This window comes from Phyllobates terribilis, unplaced genomic scaffold (genome assembly GCF_046119375.1).
Source record: "Phyllobates terribilis strain yellow unplaced genomic scaffold, ASM4611937v1 Scaffold_3__8_contigs__length_932513732, whole genome shotgun sequence".
Taxonomy (NCBI): domain Eukaryota; kingdom Metazoa; phylum Chordata; class Amphibia; order Anura; family Dendrobatidae; genus Phyllobates; species Phyllobates terribilis.
The window spans coordinates 268,370,557-268,389,898 of record NW_027362763.1 but is presented as its reverse complement, the minus strand read 5'-3'; the positions used below and the strand labels follow the sequence as shown (position 1 = coordinate 268,389,898).

The 19,342-nt window shown below is 41.0% G+C and overlaps 1 protein-coding gene across 1 annotated transcript in view; it reads left to right on the top strand.

Annotated features, from left to right (window-relative positions):
• IFT80 (intraflagellar transport 80) overlaps positions 1-18,403 on the top strand; it is a 140,531-nt gene extending 122,128 nt beyond the window's left edge. Inside the window, exons 16-20 of the mRNA XM_073674807.1 lie at positions 2,631-2,802; positions 7,056-7,145; positions 7,234-7,406; positions 10,977-11,100; positions 16,584-18,403. Coding sequence (XP_073530908.1) covers positions 2,631-2,802; positions 7,056-7,145; positions 7,234-7,406; positions 10,977-11,100; positions 16,584-16,709 — 685 coding nt within the window. The 3' untranslated portion in view covers positions 16,710-18,403. The remainder of the gene's footprint in view (positions 1-2,630; positions 2,803-7,055; positions 7,146-7,233; positions 7,407-10,976; positions 11,101-16,583) is intronic.
• Positions 18,404-19,342: the final 939 nt, after the last annotated feature.

The following is a 19,342-nucleotide window of genomic DNA, read 5'->3' as shown; positions in this document are numbered from 1 at the left end:
TCCTTGTGCAAATGAGAATAAAGATGATCCTTCTACAATGTGACAGCCCTTGACATATTTGTAGACAGCTATTAAGTCTCCTCTCAGTCTTCTTTTTTGCAAGCTAAACATTCCCAAATCCTGCAACCATTCCTCATAGGACATGGTTTGCAGACCAGTCACCATTCTGGTCGCTCTTCTCTGAACTTGCTCCAGTTTGTCTATGTCTTTTTTAAAATGTGGTGCCCAAAACTGTACACAGTATTCCAGATGAGGTCTGACCAAAGAGGAGTAAAGTCCGATAATGACTTCACGTGATCTAGACTGTATGCTTCTGTTAATACATCCCAGAATTGTATTTGCCTTTTTTGCTGCTGCATCACACTGTTGACTCATGTTGAGTCTATGATCTATTAGTATACCGAAGTCTTTTTCACATGTACTGTTGCTTAGCTCTATTCCTCCCATTCTGTATATGCTTTTTTCATTTTTATTGCCCAGATGTAGTACTTTGCATTTTTCCCTGTTAAAAACCATTCTGTTGGTTGCTGCCCACTGCTCCAGTTTATTTAGGTCTTTTTGAATCCTCTCTCTCTCTTCTCTAGTATTAGCTATCCCTCCTAGCTTTGTGTCATCAGCAAATTTAATCAGTTTACCCTCAAGTCCTTCATCTAAATCATTGATAAAGATGTTGAACAATACAGGTCCCAGGACAGAGCCCTGTGGTACCCCACTTGAGACATTCATCCAGCTGGATGTGAAGCCATTTACAACCACCCTTTGAGTCCGATCACTAAGCCAGTTATGAATCCACCTAACAGTTGCCTGGTCCATTCGGTGACGAAAGCAAAGTTTGAAGGAGAAAATTATTCTTTCTAATAAAAATCATTATTTCTAACCTTCTCAATGTCTGGACTATATTTTCTAATCACTTTGCAACTCATTTGATAAATAAAAGTATGAGTTTTCATGGAAAACACAAAATTATCTGGGTGACCCCAAACTTTTGAATGTGTGCGTATACTGTACAGACCAAAAGTTTGGACACACCTTCTAATTTAAAGATTTTTCTTTATTTTCATGACTTTGAAAATTGTACATTCACACTGAAGGCATCAAAACTATGAATTAACACATGTGGAATTATATACTTAACAAAAAGTGTGAAACAACTGAAAATATGTCTTATATTCTAGGTTATTCAAAGAAGCCACCTTTTGCTTTGATGACTGCTTTGCACACTCTTGGCATTCTCTTGATGAGCTTCAAGAGGTAGTCACCGGAAATGGTCTTCCAATAATCTTGAAGGAGTTCCCAGAGATGCTTAGCACTTGTTGGTCCTTTTGCCTTCACTCTGCGGTCCAGCTCACCCCAAACCATCTCGATTGGGTTCAGGTCTGGTGACTGTGGAGGCCAGGTCATCTGGCGTAGCACCCCATCACTCTCATTCTTGGTCAAATAGCCCTTACACAGCCTGGAGGTCTGTTTGGGGTCATTGTCCTGTTGAAAATTAAATGATGGTCCAACTAAACGCAAACCGGATGGAATAGCATGCCGCTGCAAGATGCTGTGGTAGCCATGCTGGTTCAGTATGCCTTCAATTTTGAGTAAATCCCCAACAGTGTCACCAGCAAAGCACCCCCACACCATCACACCTCCTCCTCCATGCTTCACGGTGGGAACCAGGCATGTAGAGTCCATCCGTTCACCTTTTCTGCATCGCACAAAGACACGGTTTTTGGAACCAAAGATCTCAAATTTGGACTCGTCAGACCAAAGCACAGATTTCCACTGGTCTAATGTCCATTCCTTGTGTTCTTTAGCCCAAACAAGTCTCTTCTGCTTGTTGCCTGTCCTTAGCAGTGGTTTCCTAGCAGCTATTTTACCATGAAGGCCTGCTGCACAAAGTCTCCTCTTAACAGTTGAAGAGATGTGTCTGCTGCTAGAACTCTAGAACTGCTAGTAATGATGGCCACTTGTTTTTATTTACTTAGCTGCTTTTTTCTTGCCGTAATCCAAATTCTAACAGTCTATTCAGTAGGACTATCAGCTGTGTATCCACCTGACTTCTGCACAACACAACTGATGGTCCCAACCCCATTTATAAGGCAAGAAATCCCACTTATTAAACCTGACAGGGCACACCTGTGAAGTGAAAACCATTTCCGGGGACTACCTCTTGAAGCTCATCAAGAGAATGCCAAGAGTGTGCAAAGCAGTCATCAAAGCAAAAGGTGGCTACTTTGAAGAACCTAGAATATAAGACATATTTTCAGTTGTTTCACACTTTTTTGTTAAGTATATAATTCCACATGTGTTAATTCATAGTTTTGATGTCTTCAGTGTGAATGTACAATTTTCAAAGTCATGAAAATACAGAAAAATCTTTAAATGAGAAGGTGTGTCCAAACTTTTGGTCTGTACTGTATAGATATATAATATATACACACATATATATATATATATATATATATGTGTATAATATATCTTTACAGTACAGACCAAAAGTTTGGACACACCTTCTCATTTCAATCATTTCAAGATTTTATATATTGTGTGTATGTATATATATATATATATTTTCCTACACCGTGTTGTATCCATGCCCTATATACATGGTTGTCTTTGCTGTAACCTCTTTTCCTTTTCAGTGAGTACAGTAAGAGTCCCCAGATTGTGAGCTTTGTCGGGAACAGAGTGACAATCCGAAGAAGTGATGGCTCCCTGGTCCACACAAACATATCGCCATATCCAGCTATTATTCACGATTACATCACTGCCGCTAAGTGGAGTGAGGCTGTCCGGCTCTGCCGCTTTGTTAAGGTGAATTATTATTTTGTTCTCCTTTATATCTATTCGGATTTGCCCCCAGAACATCTCAACCCTGAAAGTAAAATCAGTCCTCTATAAAGCTAATCTATCAGATACATATTCTTTCCTATGTAAGGGCAGCATATTACAGCTACATGTCCGTAATCCTGTTAGTCAAAATGGCACAAAAAATGATGCCACAAGGAAAGCCCTCATCCTGCCCCTGTCCATGGTGACTGATGGGCTGCTGTTTACGCACATATACTGAACAGCAGGTCACTGGGCATGGGTGCACTTTCAGGTAACATTTAAGATGAGCTGTTGGGTGTGTACATGAGGAATAAAACGGTTTCTAGACTTGTATCTTGCATTTAGCAATTTTGCATTATGTAGTCCATAGGATCTAGAAGCTCCAGCATTTTTACTTTGTTTTTCTCTATTTGTGACTCCCTCTCGCTGCTGTCCCCTTCCCTTCTTTTTAGCCTTTTCTCAACAGTAGTTGTAATTTGATTCATTCCTGAAGACAGATCCGTAGACAGATTTGAGCAGTTTTTGAGAGTGAATAGAGTAGAGGAGAGAAAGTGTGACTGACATTGGAGAAGAGGCATTTTTTTCTGTAAAAGGATATATTACAAAGTTTCTTATTTTGTGTTCGCACCATATCTTCAGTCAACCATTATTACAGATTATCAGGGATTTCCTTCGAATATGTGACAGTTTACAGTCTGATTCTAACCTCCATTTCTTCAGTTTGGTCAGTATGGTCCTGCTCAGTATGCTCCTGCTCAGTACATTTTAATGTTTGGGCGTACAAGGGCATCAGTAAGCCCCACAGTGCACACATGTATCTTAGAACAATAAGGCTTTCCTATCTGTGATAGTCATTTAGTTGATCAGCTCTTGCCAGCTACTTGCAGTCAGTGTATTGAGCTTTCTCATACAGCAGCAGATCTTATGCCCCTGGCATTCCTTCCAGCGCCAGGCTGTTGTGTTGGCTGAAACAATGAAGCTGGCTTGTGTGAACATCTGCACTGCAGCAACATATGTTAAAATACAGACAAAGCCTTTGCAGCTTCACTTTTCTCTTGAATTGGCCCATTGAGAGCAATGAACTCTGTCGCAACTTAGCAAATTGAAATGTGCGAACGGAGTACTAAAACCATATAAACCTTCTTTAACTTTGATTGAAAAACAAAGCACAAGCGAAACATTCATGCTTGTTGGTTTTTTTTCTAACAGTTGGTATAGCATGGGTGAGCAACTAGTTACATTTATATTTAAAAATATAAAAATTCAGATTATTATAATATAATCTGTGTCACTTTTAGTTTATCATGACTCTAAGGGAGGGAGTTCTTAAAAAGGTTGGCCTCTTTGCATTGTTCGTCTCACTTGCTGAGGTGGATCCTCCTAAGCTCAAGGTCAAGGTGTGTTCACAGGCCACGGGTGTTAGTACAGAAGGTAAGTGAGGCATGCAGCAGATAGATGGCAAAGATATTGGAGACCACAGCTGGACAATAGACTCAGGGAATGGAAACCGCAGGCAGCCAGAAGACGTCCTGGAGACCGTAAACAGGTTGCAGAGATACTGAAGGCTGCAGGCAGACAGGAGACTGAGGGACTGGAGCTGCAGGCACCCAGCAGGTGTCCTGGAGACTGTGAACAGGTTGCAGAGATACTGAGGGACTGGAAGGTGCAGGCAGCCAGGAGATGTCTTGGAGACCACAGACAGGTTGCAGATATATTGAAGGCCACAGGCTTAATACCAAGACAGGTGTGTGTCTTGCTAGGCCTTATATAGACCAAAGCCGATAATCACATGTGATTACGCTGGGCCATCTGCAAAGCCAGACGTGGACCACCCAGTTTAGCGAATCAGGGTAATGGACGCAAAGCCTGGATTAGAGAAAGTTGCATAACGTACATATTCACTAGCGTAACGTATTCATATTCAAGCAGATCCTAAACTGCATTGTTTTGCAGAAATATCTAGCAATCACACTGGACTTTACCTTAGCTGCTTAGCATGAGGCCCTAGTTTGTGCATATATGGGCTATGAGAACACTATAGAGCCACAGTCACTTTCTTCATGTCTCTGCTTTTTCAGCCATCCCTGGATGCATGCTCCTCTGCGCAGGTGCTCAGCGGAAAGTGAATGTATTCAGTGCATGCCAGATACAGGGAATTTTACTGTCTGTATCTGTGCAAACACTGAAGGATACTGTTCAGGATGTGTCCAGGGACGGGCAAGAAAGTGGTCCCATGGGTAAACTACATGATCTTTCCTCTATGTACTTAGGAACCACAGCTCTGCAATGTTAACATTTTCAGTAGAAGGGCTGTCGGATGTCTTCTGCCGATATTTCCAGATTGATGTCGCACAACAGTACAATTTATGGACTTTCATAAATTTTTTTATAAAGCAGCAAACCCCTTTAATTGTATATGATTGTTTGCTGCTAAACCTATTAACAATGCCTGTTAACTGAAGCCTAATGAGAAGAAATTAAATACAAGCAATTCCTAAGAAAATTAATGACGGTATAAAAGAGTTTTAAAGTCTTCCTGTAGAACTTCTAATGCTTTTAACTTCTATTGATCCCTTTGTTCTCTCTATAATCCTTTTATGCCCTGTAAATATTTTAGAGAGACAAAAAAAAAGTCCCATTGCAGTACAACAATATTCCCTCCATTGTATAGTAGATTTAGGGAAAAATGAGCTTCCATCATTATGTTTGACATTATCATGGAAGTAGATATGGCTGTCACCGGCCAGGACCATCGGGCAACAAGCAGAACTCCTACCCTAATTGTACTCGCAAGTATAAAATGTATATTGTAAGCAAAATAAGTATAGGATAGGAGTATTAGTATAGGAGCTCTGCTTGTTCCCATGTGTGTGTATATATGTGCATGTGTGTGTATGGCACACACGGAAAATATGCATGCAAACAATCCTTCCATATAGTACCACACAATAATTTTGGCTCAAATAATACCACAGTACAGTGCCTAAATCATGCCTATTCCTGGTCCAAATTACACTGCCCCCTATTGTCCAAACACTATTACCATTCAGTGCCCAAGGAATACTGCCGTTTGGCATTCAAATAATATAATGCAAAAAATTACATGCAGTAGTCAAATAAGAATCAACACAATACTGCCATATAGTTCCCGCATAATGCTGCCGTTCAGTTCCCAAATAATAAACCCCATACACTACTAAATATTACTGAGTGATGAAGGGGTCTGTTTATTCTAGGGTGATAAAGGCCTAATTACAGTGCTTTTTTATAGGGTTCTTGGAATTTGGGGCCCTGGGCAGTTGCCTAGCTTACCGCCTCCTAAAACCCCCTAAACTGTCGTCTCTATCCTTGTGCTCCTGAAGAGTGCAGAAGGATACAATTGTACTGATTACACAGGTCTACAAAAAAATCTTCTTTTAGGTGGCAAGGTTTTTTGAATGGATTTAGGGTATTTTGAAGGTGCTGAATTAAAAAATCCCATTTCTTTTGCTGAATTGGTTTTAGTTTTTGAGATAATTCATCCATGGAAATAATACATTCCCTCAATGTGACTTGTGTGTGATAAAAAGTCAAAAGACCAAAATCTATTGCATTTAAGTGTTTTAGGTAATGAAATATCACATATAATTGTTTTATATTTCAATTTCTAGGCTTATGATGCTATAAAAGGCACTTTTTGAAGCCAGAATTCTGTTATAAATAATTAACTATTAAATATCTCAGAAACTAGAGCCAATCTGGCAAAACTTAAGTCATGGTTTTAATCGGTACCATTAACTTAATATAAAACCTTTCAGACGTCGTTGGCACCAAAATTATTATTTATTCCATGGCGCTTTACATGTGAAATCACTGTATACCAGTGTAATAGGCAACTCCATAACATAAGAGCATAAAAAAAAATAATAAATTATAATAATTAATACCAAGCTTCTTAAATTTGTCTAAATTGGGATTTACTAATTTTTGCCGATTTTTAAAATATTATGGCCGGATTACTCAACAATCAAGAAGTGTGAATGCCCAATCTTCAACTTGGTGAAGACAGCTGTACCCTATAAAGCTGCCCGCACTTTGACAGCGATGCCCTTATGTCAATTTAAGTGATCGAGTTTGGTAGAGTTGTTTGTTTTTTGGGAAATTATTATGCCGCTAATACCTAAACTGACTCTACCACTGTTTTCATGATGACCTTTCATTATGTTGATGTTTGTATCCTTTATTTCTACTCCCAGGAGCAGACTACATGGGCTTGTTTAGCAGCTATGGCCATTGCAAATAAAGATATGTCAACGGCCGAAATCGCATATGCAGCAATTGGCGAAGTAAGTGAGGAGACACAATCACTCCTTAAATACCAGCACTATCTTGATGAAGGTTTGTTTTCTGCAGCGTCTATTATTTTTCTTGCAGATTGATAAAGTTCAGTACATAAATTCAGTTAAAGATTTGCCATCAAAGGAGTTGAGGTTGGCTCACATCCAGCTGTTCAGTGGGAACTTTCAGGATGCGGAGGCCATTATCCTGCAGGCTGGCCTTATTTACCAAGCCATACAGCTCAACATCGACTCCTACAACTGGGAGAGGTAAGACAAATATACAACTAGGTCATTGAACAGCAGACGTTTGTAGATGCTATATCAATGGTACAAAAATAAATCGTCATTGGAAATATGAAAACTGGCTGCAGCAGGAAGGGGTTAATAATCTAATCTATTGGATAAAATGCCAAACTTTTCCAATTTTTTTGTTATCCCCACCTTTGAGTGTCAGTTTCTTTCTTTTTTTTCTATCACCATAGATATCTTAAATCTCTATTTTGTAGGACAAGCTTTATTGGCACAGTATAATGTATTTTTTTAAAAAAGTATAAAACTTCTTTATGGGGTAAAGTAGGAAAAAAAATAGAAATTTCACAATTTTTCGCACAGGTATATATATATATTTTTTTTGCTACTTTTACAAAATCAAATCATTTTAAAAATGGTTTGAGTCTCTATTTTCTGAGAGAATTTAACGTTTTAACTTACCGTAATTTTTCCATTTGAGAGTTGTAGAACTTTTTTTTTTTTTCCAAGGTGAGTTGTTTTTTTATTGGTATTACTTTGGGGTACACATAGCTCTTTATAGTACTTTTGTTTTTGGCAAACAAGCGATTCTGTCTGTATTTGTATTTTTTCATTCCAATTCGTTTTCAATGTTTCTATATTCCAGTATGTTGTGCCTGTCAGATTTCTTATTCAGCACTGCGGCTTGCAGAGGTTGGCTCAATTGCCCTCCGTCTAACTGCTTAGATGCTGCAGCCACTATTGACAGTGCCATCTAAGGGGATTAATCTCCCCATATTGGGATTACCTTTGCTCCTGGCCTTTGCAGAGAATCCTGGCTGCATATTATAGCTGAATCTTGCTGCGTTTTTCACTGTACATGGTTGATGAATATCAAAAATGGGTTAAAGGAGTAAACCAATTTCAGCAAATAAGTCTTGTAACCATAAAAAATGGATTGATAAGCTGTATGAGAAAGCTGCACAACTTTTTATTATATAATGAATAGGTGTGATTTACTGAAACTGTAATTTTTGTGACTTACAGAAAAATAATAGATTGGTTTTATAATACAGTATAATAATATACACCCTCCGACATCAAAACAATAATCTTAGTATTAATATTCATACATTTTATTTAAAAGCATATCCAAAAGAAAGTAACATTGGTGTACATAACCATAGAAAGTGAGATTAGGTGAAGGAATAAACTCTAGTTAATGCAGTATAGGGAAAAATAATAAACACAAGTCGTTCGTCTAATCAAAGACCCTAAAGAGTCTGGCCCCTACCTGACTCTGGAGGTGGCACCATAATAGATAGAGGTTAAGGCACCCGCACTCAGCGAAGGCTGTCCCTAAAGTTATCCCTATAACCACCCTATGAACTATTACATGAATTTGTACCACATAACTAGAAAGGGGTAATAAACTTCTCTTTGTTGAGATTGAGATCTTGGCTCCCGAGATCTCAATTGCGCATGCGTCTCCTCCTGCAGCCATTTTCCCAGAGTCTATCGCATTAAAAAGTATGGAAGTGCGGGGCTCCAGGCTTTGACAAAATGTCGGCGGTGCAGGGGCTCCTGTCCCCCCGTCCTACCATATAGTTCACTATACCCCTTGATAAAATTCTTGAGGAGTGTAGTTTCCAAAATAGGGTCACTTGTGGGGGGTTTCCACTATTTAGGCACATCAGAGGCTATCCAAAGGTGACATGGCATCCGCTCTCGATTCCAGCCAATTTTGCGTTCAAAAAGTCACACAGTGCTCTTTCCCTTCTGAACTCTGCCGTGCGCCCAAACACTGTATTTTCCCCACATATGGGGTATTGGCGTATTCAGGAAAAATTGCACAACAGTTTTTGGGGTCCATTTTCTACTCTTACCCTTGTGAAAATAAAAAAATTGGGGCTAAAAGATAATTTTTGTGGAAAAAGTTAGATTTTTTTATTTTCGCGGCTCCATGTTATAAACCTCTGTAAAACACTTGGGGGTTCATGGTGCTCACCACACATCTAGATAGGTTCCCTGAGGGGTCTAGTTTCCAAAATGGTGTCACTTGTGGGGGGGTTTCTACTGTTTAGGCACATCAGGGGCACATCCGTTAATTATTCAAGCAAATTTTACATTCAAAAAGTCAAATGATGCTCCTTCCCTTCCAAACCCTGCCGTATGCCCAAGCAGTAGTTTTCCCCCACATATGGGGTATCTGCCTACTCAGGAGAAATTGCACAACAAACTGCATGATGCAATTTCTCCTGTTACCCTTATGTAAATGCAAAAGTGGGGGCTGAAAAACATTTTTGTGGGAAAAATGTGAAAATTTTATTTTTACAGCTCCATGTTATAAACTTCTGTGAAGCACCTGGGGGTTCAAGATGCTCACCACACATCTAGATAAGTTCCCTGAGGGGTCTAGTTTCCAAAATGGTGTCACTTGTGGGGGTTTCCACGGTTTAGGCACCTCAGGGGCTCTCCAAACGCAACATGGCGTCCGCTAATTATTCAAGCAAATTTTACATTCAAAAATACAAATAGCGCTCCTTCCCTTCCGAACCCTGCCGTGCGTCCAAACAGTGTTTTTTCCTCACATATGGGGTATCTGCGTGCTCAGGGGAAATTGCACAGCAAATTTTGGGGTTCATTTTTTCCTGTTACCCCTGAAAAAGTAAAGTTTGGGTCTAAAGTAACATTTTTGTGAAAAAAGTTAAATGTTCATTTTTTTCTTCCACATTCCAAAAATTCCTGTGAAGCACCTGAAGGGTTAATAAACTTATTGAATGTGGTTTTGAGCACCTTGAGGGGTGCAGTTTTTAGAATGGTGTCACTTTTGGGTATTTTCTGTCATAAAGGCCCCTCAAAGTGACTTCAAATGTGATGTGGTCCCTAAAAAAAAAAATGGTTTTGTAAATTTTGTTGTAAAAATGAGAAATCGCTGGTCAACTTTTAACCCTTATAGCTCCCTACTAAAAAAAAATTTTGGATCCAAAATTGTGGTGATGTAAAGTAGACATGTGGGAAATGTTATTTATTAACTATTTTGTGTAACATATCTCTCTGATTTAAGGGCATAAAAATTAAAATTTTGAAAATTGTGAAATTTTCGCCAAATTTCCGATTTCTTTCACAAATAAACGCAAGTGATATCGAAGAAATTGTACCACAATCATAAAGTACAATATGTCACGAAAAAGCAATCTCAGAATCAGGGGGATCCGTTGAAGCTTTCCAGAGTAATTACCTCATAAAGTGACAGTGGTCAGAATTGTAAAAATTGGCCTGGTCATTAACGTGCAAACCACCTTGGGTTGTAAAGGGGATAAGGCAAGTTAGGATTGTCGTTCACCATTGAGGAAGGCAGGGTATGCCAAACTAGTGGGCGGATCAGTACACCCAGGGGGCATCGGGCACACCAATTACTATGAATAAGCTTCAGTTCCTGCAGAATGGAGGCAGCTATCAGAGCACATAATGTGAGACGGGCCACATCCTTACAAGGCCATGAGCTTAGTTTCCTCTGTCTCATTGGACTGACAGACTCTTTTTAAATAATGTTATCTGTTTCTCATGATGAGAATTTCAGAGTAAAGTTTATGTGTTTTGTCCTAGGGCCCTGGAGCTGGCCGTGAAACACAAGACTCACGTCGATACTGTTTTGGCTCATCGACAAAAGTACCTGAACGACTTCAATAAAAAAGAAACCAACAAAAGGTTTCTGCAGTACGCAGAAGGTGTAAGTAGATGTGTGCACAGGCGTGTTTCCTCTTCTCTGTGTAAACTGCCATGTATACCACCAAGGAGCCGTACATACCGAGATAGTGATGGGCTCAGCACTTCCTTCCTAACCTGATAGCAGGAGAAGGGATTGCTTCGCTGTACTACATTGAGTTTTATCGTATTCCGGAGCTCTGACAACAGCCTCTGTAAATTCTGCAGTTTTCCTAAATTTACATTGTTGGTTAAGCCATTAAAGACTACAAACTGTGTATTTAAAATGGTTGGCCCGACATTAAATGTTATATATATTGCATAAATACAATGAATAATGTTTTCCATTTATACAGCCAGTGAGGCGTTCTGATATTTACTTACACAGTGTGTGTCACCAGGGGTGGAAGAGTATCCAGGACCGGAAGAGTAACCAGGACCTGGGGCCATTTAGAAGGCGTGGCCCCTCCTCCCCACGTACCCAATGTATCATCATGTGACATGTCACATGATCCCCTTTGATAAATCATGTGATATGTCGTGTGAGTAACACAGGTGCACATCTGTAGATGGAAAAAGAAAGAGATAGTGGCGCGCATAGCGCAACATGCAGATTCACTATGCATAACATAGCGCTATACAAAATAGAGCAGGGGTGGGATATTAATTTTCCCAGGGGACCACATGAGAGACCGTGACTGTTGTGGAGGCCGAACCAATGAAGAAATTAATTCTGCTCAATATTTAATATTGACATATTACTTCTAATTTTTTTTTACATTATTTGGATGACTTAATATTGAGCACAATTAAGTATGTCGACATCCCCCCTATATAAAGTATAAGCCCCACATAGCCCCTACATACAGTATGAGCCCCGCATAGCCTCCCTAGATACAGCATGAGCCCCCACATAATACCCCTATATACAACATGAGCCCCACATAGCTCTTTGGTTTTAATCTAAATTGAATAAATTTTTAATTTTTAAGTGGATACATTTGTTAGCTAGTTATTAATAGTCGGATATACATCTGTTTTTTTGTAAACTGGTCCACACACACACACGCACACACGCAGTCTTGTACACACACAGTCTTGCACACACACACACCATCACGCACACATGTAGTCAGACACCAGCTGGCACGCACACACACGGTCATGCACATGCAGTCGCACATGCAGTCATGTATATACATGCAGACTTGCACATATACGGGTCGCAGAAATGTGCACATACACAAACATTTACAGACATATACAAAGACACATACAGACAATAAACATATTTGCAGACATACACAAAAATACATATAAACAGACATATCACGCATACATAGATAAACACAATCATATATGCACACACAGACACACTAGGGGTCTTTTTACATTGGGAAGCAGTCACTCACCTTCCCCCAGCTTGTCTCCCGTCCAGCTCCTCTCCGGCGAGAAGCGGCAGTGTAGGGCGTGATGTCACTTTAGCAGACCCCCCGCGCACAGGGCCGTGTCTGCTAGCTGTGACGCAGGCAGGCCAGCACGCAAAAAAGTTTAAAGGTGCAGTGCTGGCCCAGCCAAAGAAGAAGCAGCTGCTGGGGGAGCGGCTTGACTGCATATGTGTGCCAGATTAGCAGCGCACAAAACATTATAATGAGGGCGATCCAGCATTGGGCCCCTCGGAAGCACGGGCCCTGGGCGGTCACCCACATTGATCTCAATATAATCCGCCCATATCACCTGGGAATCAAAGGGTAGAACAGTGTTTACCCACATACTGAGCTGAATGCTGGTGGACACATAAATCATTCTCCCCACAACCAGTTATCTGCATAGTGGTTCAATGTAGAGAAGTCAATAGAAATAGCCCTGCCTGTCAACGAGCAGAGCCTTAGCTGGGGAAATAATAAAATAGTCAGTTGCCAGGAGAAGGAGGAGGTTGACTATGACACGGATAACTTTAAACCAAAGTTCCAGTTTCACTGGATCAAGCCTTGATCCATACAGTGATACTGGTGCTTCTCACAAAATTAAAATGTCATCAAAAAGTTAATTTATTTTGATTCTTCAATACAAAAAGTGAAACTCCTATATTATATCATTACATTACATTGTCATTACAAACAGAGTGATCTATTTCAAGTGTTTATTTCTTTTAAATGGGTTGTGCGGTACTTTAGATTACCCCCCCATGTATCCCCCCCCCAGGTCCCTAAGACTTTTTGTAAATACCTTCTGCTGTTGATAATGCCTGTGAGCAGCGCTATCGGTGGCCGCTCACAGGCATCACGTGACCCCCGGCTGCAGCCGGCTCCGACATCTGCTGATGTCACAACAAGTGCTGGCAGCAGCCGGGGGTCACAATCTTCCTGGTTCCTGCCCCCCCGCGTCACACCCGGCATCCACCGGGTGCTCTGCCTCTCCCCATTCATTGGGAAAGCGTGCGGTGGATGCCGGCTGTGACGCGGGGGGTACCCCGCCCACAACCCAGCAGCCACCATGAGGACCCCAGCGCTGAGTCACTCCTCACTTGTCGTGACGTCGGCGCTGGGGTCACGTGATGCCTGTGAGCGGCCACCGATAGCGCCACTCACAGGCATTACAACAGCAGAAGGCATTTACAAAAAGTCTTAGGGACCTTGGGGGGGGGATACATGGGGGGGGTAATCTAAAGTACTGCACAACCCCTTTAATGTTGATGATTATGGCTTACAGCCAATGAAAACACAAAAGTCATTGGCTCCTTTCTTTTTCTCTGACCTGGCGGCACTCTGCACTGTTATCCAGGTGTTTGCCACTGCAGCACTTGAATTTTGCTACTTAGATGTAGCTGTGAACGTTTTGATAGTTTCCAAGCTTTTGCCCCCTTCTCTGCTGGACTGTGATCTGCCACTGATTTATTATGAAGTTTACTCCCCTGATGAGGCCTCAATATTGAAGCGGAAACGCATTGGGAGGGCAATTCCTTTTTTAGGGGTTATTTGAATTAGAGCTGGCCACACTTGGGTACTGCTCTTGTGAGAGCGGGAAATTTGACAGGGCACGTAGGGAACATTAATCTGAATTCCAGCAATTGGATGAATCACCTGGTACCCTGAATTTGTCTGATGTATTAATCCCTGGGTGAGATCATTTTTTATAATGAGCACTGGCACCATGAGCACTTTAATATATGAAGTAGTTTTTATTATATTTAATTAAAAGTTAAATTTTATTACTATATTCCGGCTGTTTATCCATAGACATGGATGACGCAGCAGTGCACATGTGTGACCATGCCTGTAACCTATGGGGCAGCCTGTAATAGCTGATCGGAGCTCTGCTGTCTCTATTAGTCCCATAGACATGGATGAAGCAGCAGTGCACATGTGTGACCATGCCTCTAATCTATGGGGCGGCCTGTAATAGCTGATCGGAGCTCTGCTGTCTCTATTAGTCCCATAGACATGGATGAAGCAGCAGTGCACATGTGTGACCATGCCTCTAATCTATGGGGCGGCCTGTAATAGCTGATCGGAGCTCTGCTGTCTCTATTAGTCCCATAGACATGGATGACGCAGCAGTGCACATGTGTGACCATGCCTGTAACCTATGGGGCAGCCTGTAATAGCTGATCGGAGCACTGCTGTCTCTATTAGTCCCATAGACATGGATGAAGCAGCAGTGCACATGTGTGACCATGCCTCTAATCTATGGGGCAGCCTGTAATAGCTGATCGGAGCTCTGCTGTCTCTATTAGTCCCATAGACATGGATGAAGCAGCAGTGCACATGTGTGACCGTGCCTGTAATCTATGGGGCGGCCTGTAATAGCTGATCGGAGCTCTGCTGTCTCTATTAGTCCCATAGACATGGATGAAGCAGCAGTGCACATGTGTGACCATGCCTCTAATCTATGGGGCGGCCTGTAATAGTTGATCGGAGCTCTGCTGTCTCTATTAGTCCCATAGACATGGATGAAGCAGCAGTGCACATGTGTGACCGTGCCTGTAATCTATGGGGCGGCCTGTAATAGCTGATCGGAGCTCTGCTGTCTCTATTAGTCCCATAGACATGGATGAAGCAGCAGTGCACATGTGTGACCGTGCCTGTAATCTATGGGGCGGCCTGTAATAGCTGATCGGAGCTCTGCTGTCTCTATTAGTCCCATAGACATGGATGAAGCAGCAGTGCACATGTGTGACCATGCCTCTAATCTATGGGGCGGCCTGTAATAGCTGATCGGAGCTCTGCTGTCTCTATTAGTCCCATAGACATGGATGAAGCAGCAGTGCACATGTGTGACCATGCCTCTCTATTCAATCTCTGACCACAGCGAGGAGGTCCGGGGATTCTATTGCCTAAATTAAGTGATAAATGTCATTTGTGGGAAAATAATTTTAAGGATAGTTGTGTAACTCATAAATATTAATATAAGATCTACGGAATCCGGATTGTTTTTCCAGGACATTGTGATAATGTGATAACATTACAGCTTTCACCTTGCAGTATGTTGTTCCAGCATTTCTAAATTTATGTCTGCACCTTCCTTAAGTGTATTAAGTAATGACTCAAGTACAACGATAACGCCTCTCGGCTTGCTTTATCTGAATGAGATACCATCATTTCCCCTGATCAAGTCACATTCTGGCTGTCTCCCTGTGTCCTTTAGAGTACGATCACTTAATCCTGCAATTCTCACATTTAGGCTGCACTAATCTTACATCTTTAATACAGTCTGCTTTCCATCCAGCACTGCCTGCCTTTTATTGGAAAGGTTATCTCTTTGATGTATGTTTAATTCTCTGTGCAGAGGAAATAAAGATCTGCTAACTATTGACATTCCTGAAATACGGTTCACAAGCCTCCTTACATTTAGCCAGGACCATGTTGTTGTTTTTTTTTTTCCCTATTAACTTCTGTTCCCTCTTAGGATTTGTACACACAGCGTTTTTTGAGGAGTTCAAAAAACACAAGTTTTTCAAGCAAAAACAGTTTCAGGAAATTTTCCTTTTTTGGGGGGAGTTTTTCGAGGAGGTCTTTTTTTTTTTTTTTTTCTTAATGAAGCGTCCTTTGCAGGTTTTTGATTGGACAGCTTGGAGAGGATTCCTTCAAGATCCGCTTCAAAGAAGTGACATGTACTTTCTTTTTCCATAATTTTTAACCCCTTCCCGTATTAGAATCGCAAATTAACATCCTGAGACATGAGTTCCCCTCACATGCAGCTGATGCTTGCTGCGGCCGGAGCTCAATCTGACAGCGGCATTTAAATGGCAGACACTCTTCGCACCTCCACGACTTTGGTGAGGGAGTGGCTATGGGTTACAGTGACAGCTAGCGGGCTGCTGAATGCCCTTGTCGCTGTCATCTTGGTACTCCTGTGAAGCTCAACTATTAGGTTTTCACTGTAGACTGCAATACTGTGGTTACCTGTTTTTGTAACCGAGCCATACTGTGCTGAGATGGATCACAAATTTTACTGATGTTAGAGAATTGTTTGTTAAGCTTCAATCTTTTTCTTTTTGTCAATTAGGTTGAAGTAGACTGGGAGAAAATCAGAGCCAAGATGGAAATGGAAGAAGTGAAGGAGAGAGAGCGAACATCTACCGGGGGACTGCAGGGCGCCTCAACCAGGAGCAGCATTTCATTGCAACATTGAACTGAACAGAACAGCTCTGTGTGTCATACGTGAACCCTCAGCTTCTCATTATTGAATACATTGCACTAGTCAACTAAGGGCTGGAACCTGCAGGGGATAGGAGACCAAGTCTTAACATTCTTTCCAAATAAAATATATTGGTAAGTTTCTTGTTTTTTTTTTCACTTTTTTTTTTTGCTAGTTCTTGCCCTTAGTTTACTAATTATCCGGTTTTGGGAAACACTGTGACTGATACAATGTGTATAGATGTGCTTTTAAGATCTAGTAATGCTATTCAGAAGATAAAGCCAAATGGCCTAAATATTTCCCTAACCTCAGTGATACTTCAATGTTTCATATTGTAACATCTTCTAGATTTACTTTCATTGTTATTGTTACAAAGGACGTGCAAGGTTACAAGTTCCCTTACCATGAATATTATCTATTGTTTTCTTAGGAGAAATAATTTATTTCTGACAATAATTGAATATTTTGCAAAAACACTAGTGACCTTTTTTATATCATAAATGCATTTTCCTTAGATTTGAAGGGTTTTACCAGTGATCTTTCATACAGAATAAATACAACTATTTTGTAGCTGAGCAGATGCAACCTTTAAAGGGGTTTAATACCTATAAAGCTCTTTATAAATGCCTATCTTTAAGCAATTTTGTAATTAGTTTTATTATTAAATTCTCTACACTTCTCCCTATCCTGCTATTACCTAATATCTGTGTGGTTTTACTTTACTTCCTGTGACGTTTCATCTGAGAGAAATCTCAAACAGTACGTCACTGGAGGATGGGACTTCACTCACATCTCTGTAATGGCTATCACCCCTCCTGAAACAGGATGCCATCAGGGGACGGCGCTGGTGTCACTTACACTGCTTCTATCACCACCCCCTGATGACTATTCGTTTCCAGAGAAGAGACTTCGGTTTTAGAAGCGGTGTCTGTGATAGCAGCAACTGAAGATGCGGACACTTCTCAATCACCTCTACGGAACCAGGTTGTCATCAGGGAATGGTGGCATCAATAAGTTTGGTAAGGGACCACAGCATCACCCCCTGATGACATCCTGTTCTAGGAGGGGTGATTGAAACTGCAGCCCCAGCATCCTGTAATGTTCCATTTGAGACTTCTCTCATAGGAAGCAAAGTAAAAAAAGCACATATAAGAAATAGCATGATAGGGAGCAGTGTAGAGAATTTAATAAACCTGATGTCAGATTCCCTTTTTGAGCACGTTGATTCAGCATCACTTCCCTAAACCTGAGGCCCTTATTATGCATCTTTGTTGCACAATTGAACGTAACTCATTCCTCACTGTACGCAGCCGTTTCAGGCTAGAGAAGAAATGACGTTCTTCTGGGCAGTTACTGACAGGTTGTATAGAAGAATGTCTCCTCTCCTAATCGGTACATTATCACACATAAATATGTTTCAGATTTCAGTAACTATTTCTTTAGGTTGAGAATTTTTACACGGTTAACCCCTCCCCTTCCACAAGTTATTTACCTTATATCATTATTTTATATACAGCAATATGGATGTCAAGTTAAAACCTTCACTCCATTCATTGTTTTATTACGCTGTCCATATTAATATCTGTCATTTATCTTGTAAATTACAATGTGAAAATCTCTGTAATCCTTTTTATGTATAGTTTGCGCAGTATTTTTGTATTCTGTTACAAATAAACCTGTATAGACAATATGGTCTCCTCGACGTGAGTGCACACTTATTTCTTGTCTACAGTATATCGAAGCACTGGGAACTGACTGTCTGCTGTTAATTTGTGGCTAGGCCTATCTATAAACTAGGCTTGACAGAGTGAATATTTTTTGTCAGGTTCTGCCCAACATGATGTAAGAAAATACAACCTTTTAGTTTCTCCCAGGTCGCCAGTAGGTTACATGTCCGACACTTTACGCTGGAGATTAGTGTCATCTCATCTGTCTTGCAGCTCCTTATCAGCACGGTCGGTGGCTCAGTGGTTAGCATTGCAGCCTTGCAGCGCTGGGGTCCTGAGTTCAAACGCCAGATGTGAACATGCGCTTACTGTATAAAATAAGGATAACTTTTTATATCATAATTAATATAAGACCATCATTGAAGTAGACGGAAGAAATGAGTTGGATCGATCAATACAAGAAGGTGGACTTGAAACTGAATAAAAATTAATGGCGCCACCTTGTCCCCTCTCATAGTTAATTCAGTCATTTTTCAGTCTTCTGGCTGCTAGCCTAGAAGATGAATCTTGTATTGTGCTTTTTTGATTCCCTAGTTCAAACTTTCAATCTGATTTTATACCTCCACCTGGAATCTCCAAAACCCATTATACTGATCCTTATCACAGGTGAAGCTTGTAGCCTCTAGGCCACAATGCACAATGTGTAGCTGGATCCCTACCCACCATGTGCTAAATCCCTACTTGTGGTTTTCTATAGTGATACTGCTCCTTATCCTATTACTCAAATACTCTGCTAGAATCCTAATCATCAGTGCCAGGGGTTACTGGGTCTGTCAACTTCTAATTAGTGATATCTATAATATAACCGGGGATGCGTGTCTCTGTCTGAAGCCACGATAGACTGCGCATGTGCGACGCGCAGTCTGGCTCCAGACAGAAGCAGGCATCCAGCCGTTACAG